Genomic DNA, 13,319 nt, shown 5'->3' on the forward strand with positions numbered 1-13,319 from the left:
AATTTTGAGTTGACATACAAGCCAGATAATTGATAGTATGTGTTAAAGAGATGTATAGCAGGTGGTAGGGTTATTCAGGTCTTGATGAAATAGGACCATATTATCCGCATATAAGCCAACCACACAAGCTCTGTCCACCCAAGAAATTCCAGTACCTGGGAGGGGAATACAACCTTATGGCCAATGCTTCAATGGTATAGCAAAGAAGACCAGAGATAGAAGACAGGGGTGTCCTTGCACAACGGAGACAAACGGAAACCATTGGCACAGGATCAGTCACCATTGAAATCAATGGTGATGGAAACGGAAACCTATGGTTTCCGTCTGTGTCAGTCAGGGCTCTGTTCTGTCGGAACAGAGCCCTGACGCAGATGTGAACAAAGCCTTACTTTGACATTTTGAAGGCACACTTGCTTATTGTATTGTAAGTATGTACAGTGCAGAAATGGGTGTGTGTGCGTGTGCGCACACAGTGTCGCTATCTCATCTTATCTAGGCCTCCTGTACAACGATAGGGCATTCATTAATATTCATCTCATGACCCCGTCCCAGTCCACGTCAAATTTTTGTGCGCGCTCTAGTGGCTAGTGTGGAAATCAGAATATTTAAGGTTTTTATGTGGCTGGTTACATAATACCAAAATGTTTATAATAAATCAAAAAAACTTTCTTTAACCCGTTAGTGACCGGCCCATCGTGTTTCTACGTCGGTCACTAACGGGCCTTATTCCGATGCCATAGACTTTTTACGTCGCGGCATCGGAATAAGTAAACAGAGCAGGGAGCTGTCAGATCTCCCTGCTCTCAGCTGCTAGAGGCAGCTGAGGGCTGTGAGCGTCCCTGCTCTGCCGGGTGAGATCGATATTAGTATCGATCTCACACGTTTAACCCCTCAGATGCGGTGCTCAATAGCGAGCACCGCATCTGAGTGGTTTTGGAGAGAGGGACGGAGCTCCCTCTCTCCCCCACCGACACCCGGCGATACGATCGCCGAGTGTCTGTGTCTCTAATGGCAGCCGGGGGTCTAATAAAGGCCCCCAGGGTGCCTAGAGGGAATGCCTGCTAGATCATGCCGCAGGCATGACCTAGCAGATACCTGTCCGTGTTAAACGGCCAGGCAGTAATACACTGCAATACAAAAGTATTGCAGTGTATTATAAATGCGATCGCAGAATCGCATATTATAGTACCCTAATGGGACTAGTAAAAAAGTGAAAAAAAAGTTTAATAAAGTTAATTTAAAAAAAAATGTGAAAAAAATGAAAAACCCAGCTTTTCCCATTACAAAATGCTTTACTATTAAAAAAACAAAATAAAGTTAAAAAGTTACACATATTTTGTATCGCCGCGTCCGTAACGACCCCGACTATAAATCTATTTCAGTATTTAACCCGCACGGTGAACGCCGTAAAAAAAATAATAAAAAACTATGGAAAAATTGCTGTTTTCTGTGAATACTGACTTTAAAAAAATGTAATAAAAAGTGATCAAAAAGTCGCATCTACTCCAAAATGGTACCAATAAAAACTACAAGTCGCCCCGCAAAAAAATAGCCCTCGTACAACCGCATCGGCGAAAAAATAAAAACGGTACGGCTCTTCAAATATGGAGACACAAAAACAAATCATTTTGAAAAGAAAGCGTTTTTACTGTGTAAAAGTAGTAAAACATACAAAAACTATACAAATTTGGTATCGTTGCAATCGTAACAACCCGCTGAATAAAGTTAGTGTGTTATTTATACCACACAGTAAACGGCGTAGATTTAGGACGCAAAAAAGAGTGGCGAAATTTCAGATTTTTTTCTATTCCCCCCCAAAAAAAAGTTAATAAAAGTTAATCAATAAATAATATGTACCTAAAAATGGTGCTATTAAAAAATACAACTTGTCCCGCAAAAAACAAGACCTTATACAGCTATGTCGATGCAAAAATAAGAAGGTTATAGCTCTTGGAATGCGACGATTGAAAAACGTAAAAAATAGCTTGGTCATTAAGGTCCAAAATAGGCTGGTCATTAAGGGGTTAAAGATAGGTCATTTTCTTATAGATTATCTTTAAAAAGGGTTTTCAGTTTTTTGTTAAAGCTTATACATTGTATACAAAAGCAAATATCGTTTTACAAAAAAAAACAAAAAAAAAACACACAATATACACATATACATACACATTAACTCTTCAACATTCAAATTGCAACACCAAGAAGGAAAAGTTTTTGAATTGTGGAAATCACAGGATCGATAGACATGTTAATGATATGCAATAGAAACAAAACATTCCAAATATCTAGATTTATTTAGTATCATGGCACCACGTGCAGAAATACATGCACTGACCTGCCTTGGCATGCTATCAATGAGGCTATTAATGGTTGTCTGAGGAACATTATGCCATGCTGAATGCACTTGGGAACGCAAATCATCAAGTTTGGCTGCCGACAGCTCCCTTTTGCCAATTATACACACACAAACATATCTATATCGTGTGCCGAAACCTGTGCACCATCTACTGTCCCTGCTGTGACCAGCTGCTGCGGTAGGATATTCCACAGATTCACAGTTCTTATGGTTAAGAAGGCTTGTCGCCTCTGGAGATTACGGACTCATGGACACGACCGTAGAATTTGTCCGTAAATACGGTCCGCAATTACGGACTAATTTACTTCTATTGACCTCGAGACGGAGGGAGAGCCCCCTTGTCTTTTGAGGGGGTTTTACATGGAACAGGTTTTCACCATATTTTTTGTATGGGCCATTTCATATATTTATACAAGTTAATCATGTCACTTCTGTTTCATACATTGAGCTTTCCTTTTATGGCTTCAGCAGCTGTCATAGCTAATTTGAAACCTTTTCTTTATTCAAACTTCTTCTGTAGGGGCGTTCCCTAGCACTGGTCACATGTTCTCTTCTCTAGGGGCATTCCCTAGCACTCGTCACATGTTCTCTTCTCTAGGGGCGTTCCCTAGCACTGGTCACATGTTCTCTTCTCTAGGGGCCTTCTCTAGGGGCGTTCCCTAGCACTGGTCACATGTTCTCTTCTCTAGGGGCGTTCCCTAGCACTGGTCACGTTCTCTTCTCTAGGGGCGTTCCCTAGCACTGGTCACATGTTCTCTTCTCTAGGGGCATTCCCTAGCACTGGTTACATGTTCTCTTCTCTAGGGGCATTCCCTAGCACTGGTGACATGTTCTCTTCTCTAGGGGCATTCCCTAGCACCGGTCACATGTTCTCTTCTCTAGGGGCATTCCCTAGCACTGGTCACATGTTCTCTTCTGGCTGTGTGGATTTCTCATGCACAAGCAAAGCCTTCGCTCAGCTCTCTCCCCTCCTATCTGCTGCTTCCGTGGCGGTTTTGAATAACCACGCCCACATTTTTACACAGCATGTCTATGTATTACCCCCCCCTCTCCCTCCGAGTTTCCGCTCACGATCTTCTCACTGCACTATAGCTTGCTGCTAACACAGGGGACTTGTTGCACTGTGCATGCCCAGTTATATTTAGTTGGGAGAGGACACTGAAATACACTGCAGGTACAGAAGACGAACGGTAGACAATTTTTAATTAAGACCAATTAGAAATGTGTTATATTTTGCAAAAAACAGACAATACATTCCAAGAGCCGTAATTTTTATATTTTTCCGTCAATGTAGTGATATGTGGGCTTGTTTTCTTGCGGGACGAGACGTAGTTTTGATTGATACTGTTTTGGGGTACATGGGACTTGATTAACTTTAATTATGACCTTTTGGGGGGCAATGGAAAGAAATAGCAATTTCGCCATTGTTTTTTGCGTTTTTCTTTTACGATGCTCACCTTGCGGTTTAAATGACAAATTAATTTTATTCGTTGGGACATTACGGTCGCGGCGATACCATATATGTGTAATTTTATAAATTTTTTTACACCTTTACTAAATAAAACCTTTTTATGGGGAAAAAAATTCATTTTTTACTGTAATTTTTATTAATAATCTTTATTTCACATTACTTATTTTATTAGTCTCACTAAGCGACTTTACTCTGCGATCTTTAGATCGCTGCTATAATGTTTTGTTATACTTAGCATACCAAAGCATTATTGCCTGTCAGTATAAAACCGAAAGGCAATCTATTGAGACAAGCCTTTGGCACGTCCTAATAGGCATATGCCCTGGGCAGACCTGGGGGCTTTTATCAGGCCCCCGTCTGCCATGGCACTCCAATATGAGACGCGCGATTGCATTTGCAGGCCACCAACGGGTGAGAGACGGAGCTCCCTCCCTCTGTAAACAAGTTAAACGCCGCGGTCGCTATTGACTGCAGCATTTAACGTGTTAAACGGCCGCGATCCACGTAAACTGTGATCGCTACAGTTGAAGCAGGATCAGACAGCCTTCATGGGACACCCGTGCAGGACTTAGACTGGGCCGCTGTGAAAAGGAGACGGTGTAGCCTAAGGCCCCTTAGTGACCACCGTATTGGTGGTGAATAAGGGGTTAATGTTTCCTCATAAGATTCTCCATGCCCTTTATTTGTTCAGTTGCTCTTCTTTGTATTTTTTCCAACTCCAGAGCATCCTATGAACTGGAGCCCAGAACTGAACTGCATATTCTAGATGAGGCCCCACTAATTCTTTGTAAACTGGTAATGTGTCCCCATCCTGCAAATCCATGCCTCTTTTGATACACAACATTACCTTGCTGGCCTTTAGAAGCAGCTGACTGACATTGCATGTGGATTAGTCTATGATCTACAAGTACACCCAGATCCTTCTCAACAAGTTATGGCTGGGTTCACACGACCATGTTACGTCCGTAATGGACGGAACGTAATTCGGCCGGAAGAGCCGGACCGAACACACTGCAGGGAGCCGGGCTCCTAGCATCATAGTTATGTACGACGCTAGGAGTCCCTGCCGGACAACTGTCCCGTACTTTAATCATGTTTTCAGTACGGGACAGTAGTTAAACGGAGAGGCAGGGACTCCTAGCATCGTACATAACTATGCTGCTAGGAGCCCGGCTTCCTGCAGTGTGTTCGGTCCGGGTCTTCCGGCCGAAATACGTTCCGTCCATTACGGACGTAACATGGTCGTGTGAATCCAGCCAAACAGTTTAGCTCACCCTAGGAGCACTGTTTTTGTTTCATTTGGAGGCAGATGCATCCACATCTTCACCTGCTCTGGTATGTACCAATTGCAAATTGTGCTATGTTAATTTATAAAGATTTGTTATTGACTATTATTTTTTCTATTGAGGTAGCAGTGGGCCCGTTTACTTCCAGGGCCCCAGTACAGCTGCACGGGTTACACAAATGGTTTAATTTCAATACAAATAAAAGACTTGAAAACACAGATAAAAAAAATCTTAGATTTCATTCTCGTCTTATTCAAAGCTTTAAAAATAAAAAAATATATTTTCTTTCAGCTATAAGAAAAATTCTCATACTTACCAAAAACTAGGATGAAAAGGGTATTTAACGACACAACCCAGAAGACGTGTTCCTACAATAAGAAACAAGAAAATGGTCACTGGAAAGCTCAACAACTCATCGTTAAATCTTTTTTAATGATATTACTACTTTACATACTTCATTAACCACTTAGCAACATACGACGTACTATTACTGAAATGTCACCAAGGGGAAGTATGTAGCGCGCTCCATACTCATCGGGTGACAGAGGTGTTACACAGCCGACACGTCACTCCAGCAGGCAGAATCAAAGTTCACATTGATTCCGCCCGATTAACACCGTAAATGCTGAGGTCAATCATGACCACAGCATTTCAATTGTTAGAATCAGGGGGGCGTCCCCTCAAGCACGTGATCGCGCCCCCGCCGCGATCGGCCGTTTACAATGGCTGGTATGACAGCCTGGGGGCCTAGTAGGGGCCCCCAGGCCTTCCATCTTTATACTCCTTTGAAGCTCTGCCTCTTGCCAGGCTTCCAAGGAGACGGTCCGTATCACGATATACTGCAATACATTAGTATTGCAGTAGATCATGCAAGCGATCCAACGTTCGCTGGTTCAAGTCTCCTAGGGGGACTAATTGAAAAAAAGCAAAGTAAAAAAAAAAGTAAACATAACTGGTATCGCCATGTCTGTAGAAGTCTGAACTATCACGTTGCGTTGTTTAACGCGCTCGGTGAATGCCGTAAAAAATAAATAAATTATGAAACACGCAAATTGCTGTTTTTTGGTCACCTTAGCTCTCCAAAAAAATGAAATAAAAAAAGGGATCAAAAAGTCGCAAATACCCCAAAATGGTATCTGCGAAAATTATAGCTCGCCTTGCAAAAATTAAGCCCCCACATCGCTAAATTGATGGAGTTACGGCTCTCAGAACATGGCGACACAAAACACTTTTTAGCGAATAATTTTGTGATGAAAAGTGATGACATAAAACAAAACATTCTACAGGTTAAGTTTACGGCGATACCATATTTATAAGGTGTACATGTAGTTTTTACCGCCTGATGGACACCATAAAACAAAACCCCCCCAAAATATGGCGTAATCATTTTTTTCCCCATTTCACCCCACAAATAATTTGTTTTCAGCTGCCCATTACATTATGCAGTACAAATTTTTTATATATCCTTTGGATATGCCATAAATGCCTAATGGCTTAGAGTCCAAGCTTTGGGACTCGCACCTCTATCAAGAACAAGGGGGGGGGGTGTCACCGGCACCTCTGTTTCGTCTGACTATTCTAAGCGGGCACTAATCGAGAGGAGGCTGCGCATGCGTGCAGCTCTTTCCATTCTGTTGTGAGTTACAGAAACAGAGGAGCAGAGCTTATGCACAGTGTACGTCAGGAGCTTACCGGGCACAGCCCTTATGGAAGCGTTCTGCCAGGGGGGTTCGGCAACGTATCCCACTGTATGTCTATACAATGGGACACGTTACAGCAATCCATTGGAGCCATACGCCAGGAGCAGTGTTCCCTATAAGGTGCGTGGCTGCGCACCTTCCACGATCCGCCCGCTCACTAAACTTTAAGGCCCACACACTGTCACGGACGGTGCAGTGGCATCGCTCGCACTGGAGGGGGCTACAGTGCTAGCGACAGCCACATTCACTTGTATGTGCTTCCTCAGGACGCACATACAAATGAATACTATAGGCTGCAGGTCACGTTAGCAGGCCGCTGTGATACAATGGGAGGAGGGGGGCTGTGTAGCACTATACACGGGGAGTAGGAAGGATGTGTGGCAGTATCTACAGGAGCGATCTGCGTGGCACCATCTACAGGGGGGTCTGCCACTATCTACTGTGTGTGTGTGTGTGTGTGTGTGTGTGTGTGTGTGTGTGTGTGTGTGTGTGTGTGTCTACATGCGATCTATAGGGGCAGTGGTGTAATGAGGAATTCTTTCATGGATGCCTGTAATTGGTGTTTAGAATGGTCTATTTTACTGCTGTACTTGTAATATTCTAGTATTTATAAAAAGTAATTTAAAACTAATTTAAAATAAGTTTTCTTATTCTCTTAGTCACTATATTAGCGTTTACTGGGGGTATTACTTTTGGTCATCAGATCGCCTACCATTGATGGAGACTTGCCCTGCTCCCTAACTGCCCAGCTCAGGAGCTGCCAAGACTTAGAGGGAACATTGGCCTGGAGTTCTTTCAACGTAAACCTCCAATGAAAGGCCATACAGTGCTGTGAAGGGGACCTTAAACGCTCACTAATGCAGCCTGGTTTGGGCCTTAAAGGGAAGGTGTCATGTTTTGTTTTGTTTTTTTATTATTTTGCTTTTAATAAAATATTAACAAAAATTATATTTATTAGTGTTGTGACTTTCTACTTTTTACTGTATTCAAACTTTTACTTCTCTATGGGGGCTGCCATTTTTTATTTTCATCTCTGTGTCGATTAACGAAACATACAGAGATGCTATACGGCACATACAACCCCATAGAGAAAGCGAACGGGAGCCGTTCCATTCTCAGAAGCGTACGCCGTCTGTGTGGGAACGGCGCATGCGCCACTCCCACACAGACCAAAACGAAGCTCGTTCGTAGAGCGAAATCCGGCGCCATTTTCATGTGGACCAGTAGCCGCTGCCGGCCAGTAAGCGGATGACTTTCGGCCATATGTTCAACGAAGGCGCAAGGAATAGGAGCGTAGACCAGCGGAGGCGGCAGGTAATTTATGTTCGTGTATGTGATGTGTGTATTATGTTCGTGTGATACTGTCTGCTGAGCCCTGTATCTAATCCTCCTACACTGTGCAGTCGCTCAGAAAATGGCAGCACACAGTGTAGGAGGTTTGAAGACATTCAAACCCCTCCTTCTCCTGGCACTAGCCAGAAGAAGGGAGGGGGTATTGTGTGAGGACACTAGAGGAGAGTGTCCTCCCCAAATTTGCAGCATAAATCAATGAGGTTGCTTTACCACAGTGACCATGCTGCAATTCTGGGAACTGTTCCCTCTAGTGGCCAGCACATGGAAATGTTAAAAATGAAATCTAATTTATAATATTTCCTGACTTGTGAAAAAATTTAAAACAATGTGTAATCACTCAAATACTAATTGTTTAACTGAAAAAAATATATATTTATTTCTAGCGACACATTCCCTTTAAAGAGGCTCTGTCTCCACATTATAAGTGCCCTATCTCCTACATAAGGAGATCAGCGCTATAATGTAGGTGACAGTAATGTTTTTTATTTAAAGATCTATTTTTACCACTTTATTAGCGATTTTAGATTTATGCTAATGAGTTGCTTAATGCCCAAGTGAGCGTATTTTTACTTTAGACCAAGTGGGCGTTGTACAGGGGAGTGTATGACGACCAATCAGCGTCATTCACTCCTCTCCATTCATTTACACAGCGCATAGGGATCCTGTTAGTATAAGACAGCACATAAGGATCTAACACATTAACAATACGGAAGTGTTTAGACAGTTAATAGACATTCCACGGAATGTCTATTCACAATCTCTGCACTTCGTTACTCTGTCTGTGGTAGTTACAGCAGAGGACGTGTAATCTCGCGAGATTACTCGGTAATTGACAGGTTACAACGAGATCACGCTTCCTCTGCTGTAACTACCATAGAAACAGTAACGAAGTGCAGAGATTGTGAATAGACATCCCTTGGAATGTCTATTAACTGTCTAAACACTTCAGTATTGTTAATGTGTTAGTATAAGACAGCACATAAGGATCTAACAGGAACCCTATGCGCTGTGTAAATGAATGGAGAGGAGTGCATGATGCCGATTGGTCGTCATACACTCCCCTGTACAACGCCCACTTGGTCTAAAGTAAAAATACGCCCACTTGGGCATTAAGCAACTCATTAACATAAACCTAAAATCGCTAATAAAGTGGTAAAAATAGATCATTTTTTTAAATAAAAAGCATTACTGTCACCTACATTACAGCGCCCATCTCCTTATATAGGAGACAGGGCACTTATAATGTGGTGACAGAGCCTCTAAGGCTCAGACCCCATTTTTTCAAATCTGATATGTGTCACTTTATGCGCTCATAACTTTGGATTGCTTTTAGTTATCCAAGCGATTCCGAAACGGTTTTCTCGTCACCAATTGTACTATGTTAGTGGTAAAATTTGGTTGATAAACTATGTTTATTTTTGAAAAACACAAAAATGTGAGAATTTGGATAAAACTAGCATTTTTCTAAATTTAAATGCATCGGATTGTAAGACAGATAGTAATAGCACACAAAATACCAATTATTTTTTTTTAGGGTCCAGTTTATTTCTGAAGTGACTTTAAAGGGTCTATATATATATAGACCCTTTATATATATATATATATATATATTTTATAAACACCCCCATGAATCCCCCCATTTTAAAAACTGCACCACTCAAACTATTCAAAACAGCATTTAGAACATTTTCTAACCCTTTAGGTGTTACACCTGATTTAAAGCAAAATGGGGTGAAGTTTTTTTTCTGTAACACAAATTAATATGTTGTGCCCAGAATCTGCAGTTTTTAGAAACATTTCACCTGTGGCCCTAGTGTGATACTAGACTGATCCAAAGTCCTCAGAAACGCACCTAGTGCATTTCGAGGCCTTTTTATTAGAATATATTTTACGCACCATGTTAGGTTTAAAGAGGTCTTGTGATGGCAAAACATAGGAAACACCCCAAAAAAGACCATTTTGGAATCTACACTCTCCAAGGACTTCATCTAAGGGTATATTGAGCATTTGGACTACACAGGTTTTTTGCTGAATTTCTTGGAATTAGGCCGTGCAAATAAATTTTTTTGTTTTCACAAGGAATAAAAGGAAAAAAAATCACCCCAACATTAGTAAAACAATTTTTCCAGAGTATGGCAATAAGCAATACGTGGTTATAAACTGCTGTTTAACCACACAGCAGGGCTCAGAAAGAAGGGTGTGCCATTTGACTTCTAGAGCTCAAATTTTGCTGGAACGGTTATTGAGTGCCATGTCGCATTTCCAAAGCCACTGAGGGACCAAAACTGTGGAAATCCGCCAAAAGTTACCCCATTTGGGAAGCGATACCCCTCAAGGAATATAGCAGTATCATGAGCATTTACGGCTAGTTCACATGGTGGATTTTGTGTTGCGGGTCCTGCCGCAAAACTATTCCTGTCGGCAGCAGGAAGATTCCTCCCATTGACATCAATAGAGAGGTTCAGGCAGAATCCGCCCGGAGATAGAGCAGGACGATTCTTTTTCCCGCTAGCTGAAATAATCCGCTAACGGGAATAAGAAGCGCCTGACTCCAATTGAAATTAATGGAAGGTAGAAATTAATTCCTCCATGCGAGCATATCCTTAGACCCCACAAGTTTTTTGATCCAGCCTGGGGCAGAGGTTCAAGAGGCAATGCTGCTTCCAGGCGGCTTGTTTTATAGATATATATATATATATAAATATATATATATATATATATATATATATATATATATATATATATATATATATATATATATATAAAACCCCTCCCATTGCAAGTGATACTTAGCTGGCTATCAGCTGGTGTTCATGAGTGTGCCTAGAACATGGATAACAATATTAACCTGCACCTGCCAGCAGGCACAAAATAGAACACCCGCTATACTTACTACAAACTAATTTGATAACTATAAATAACGAGACAAACATGATGATTTAACCTTTTCACGCAACTGGACGTAACTGACTATCCTTGTGTGGGGGTTGAAGTATGAATCATGCTCACGCACTGAGCCCGCTCCAAACGCTGAGGGTGTCAGCTGGGTATTAGAGCTGACACCACGCACTAATGGCCAGGAACAGAGATCGCTCTGATCCTTGCCATTTATACTCTTAGAAGCTGCGGTCAATAGCGACTACGGCATCTAAGAAGTTAGAGATGCTGCAGCCTCCAACGCGATCACTCGGTGCTGATGGTTGTTATGGAAGCCCGGGGGCCTACTGAAGGCAGTGCTTAACAGAAGTCTGTAAAAATGACAAATGACAATGCACTGCGATCCACTGCGGTAGTATTGCAGTGTGGTGAACCAGCAATCTGACGATCACTGGTTTAAATCCCCTAGAGAGACTATTAAAAAGTTAAATAAACTTTTCAGTAGCTAACAAGAAATAAAAAAATTATTAAACCTTTACCCTATTTTTCCTCTAAAGTAATGTAAAAAACTGACTCGTACGGTGAACGCCTTAAAAAAAATGAAAACACCAGAATCGCTATTTTTTGGTTACCTTGGCGCTCAAAGAATTTGATAAAAAGTGATCAAAAATTTTTATGTACCAAAAAATAAGCCAACACAACGCTCAAATCGACAAAAAAATGTAAACGTTATGGCTCTCAGAATGCAGTGACAACACAATATATATATTTTTTCTTAAATAGTTTTTTTCTTAGTAAAACAAAGAAAACCTCTATAAATTTTGGCATCACCAAAATAATATTGAGCAGCAGAAGTTAAGTTGTCGTTTTTACCGCACGGTGAAAGCTGTAAAGATGAAACCCAAAAAAACAATGAAGGAATCGCAGTTCTATCCAATGCCACCCCACAAATTTTAGTTTTTTCAGTTTCCTAGTACATTATATGGTACCTTAAATAGTGCCAAACTACAACTCCTCCCACAAAATATAAGCCTTCACACCACTTCAGTGACTGAAAAATAAAAAAAAAGTTAAGGCTCTTGGAAGGTGGGGGGAATTGAAAAAACAAAAACAAAAAAGTCTAAATGCCTTAATAAGAACCTTGCAATGTAAATTTTACAAACCTGAGTACACCAGGCCAACGTCCGTACGGTGGGCATGTCCTACTTGGTCAGACTTGGTGACCGTTGTCTCGCTGTGACTCGCTGTCCGTAGCAAGGTCCTTCAAGGCGCCACAGGAAGACTGTGTAAACTACATTGAGCTCCTACCTCCACTTAGAAGCAGAAAAAGAGCCCACTCAATGAAATCCTGGAGCCCAAACAACAGATCGTCCAAGCCGATGTCATTGAGGTGAACCCCATCCTGTAACATCAGGCACAGATGGTCACCTAATTGACGATGCTGATGACACCTCCTTTAGCTCAATTGTTATGTCAGGAAACCCCCATATACAAAAGACTCTGACAATAGAGCTCCTTGCTCCTCTACAGATAAAAAGAGCGTCAACTTCAGACCATACAATGACTAAATCCAGGAAGAATGCAGCAAAACAATCCATGTCAGACCGGATCTCAGATATGAGCTCCGCAACGCGAACACTGCAAAAGGTCACTACCTTCAATACGATCTGCATTTTGCTACGTCTAAAGGACATAGGTGGAAATGTTTATCCAACTGGGCCCCCTGGACAGAGTTACCTCACGTCAGACTTCTACTTCGTAAGAACTCTGTCTCTTTGTGATTTACACTATGGCTCCCACGGGAATAGTTGTTGTTACATTATGTTTTACTATCCTGTACCTTCCTGTTCCATTTCTGTACCTAAAGTGATGTACTGAATGTATTTATCACCACCGCTATATATGTCTGTCTGTTTGTGTGTTGGTTTGTTTGTCTGTTAACGGACGAGACACATATCCTGATACCTGACTATGCAAGATGTCTTTGTGTAATGCGATATATCATATGTACAATATCATTTGGATGTTGTAACACCTTCTCTGTTGCATTTCTGAAAAAAAATAAAAGCGAATTGAATTTCAAAAGTGTATAACAACGACCGCAGGGACCTGTACCATCTTGCTAATGGTACAACTACCAGCAGAACCTGGAGCCTCTTCAAACCTCTCAAACACCTCTACATAACATCCACTTGGGTGAAGCCCATTTGTAGTCCCTCGAGGCAGCATTCTGTACCCTCAGATATATTAACCTGAATACGAGCATAAGGTCAGCA

General features: G+C 41.6%; 1 protein-coding gene across 2 annotated transcripts in view; it reads right to left on the bottom strand.

Annotated features, from left to right (window-relative positions):
* Positions 1–13,319, bottom strand: part of MARCHF6 (membrane associated ring-CH-type finger 6) — a 375,114-nt gene that overhangs the window by 203,188 nt on the left and 158,607 nt on the right. For both annotated transcript variants that reach the window (XM_075826906.1, XM_075826903.1), the window contains exon 10: positions 5,430–5,481. In XM_075826906.1, coding sequence (XP_075683021.1) covers positions 5,430–5,481 — 52 coding nt within the window. The remainder of the gene's footprint in view (positions 1–5,429; positions 5,482–13,319) is intronic.

This window comes from Rhinoderma darwinii, chromosome 5, assembly GCF_050947455.1.
Source record: "Rhinoderma darwinii isolate aRhiDar2 chromosome 5, aRhiDar2.hap1, whole genome shotgun sequence".
NCBI classification, from domain to species: Eukaryota; Metazoa; Chordata; class Amphibia; order Anura; family Rhinodermatidae; genus Rhinoderma; species Rhinoderma darwinii.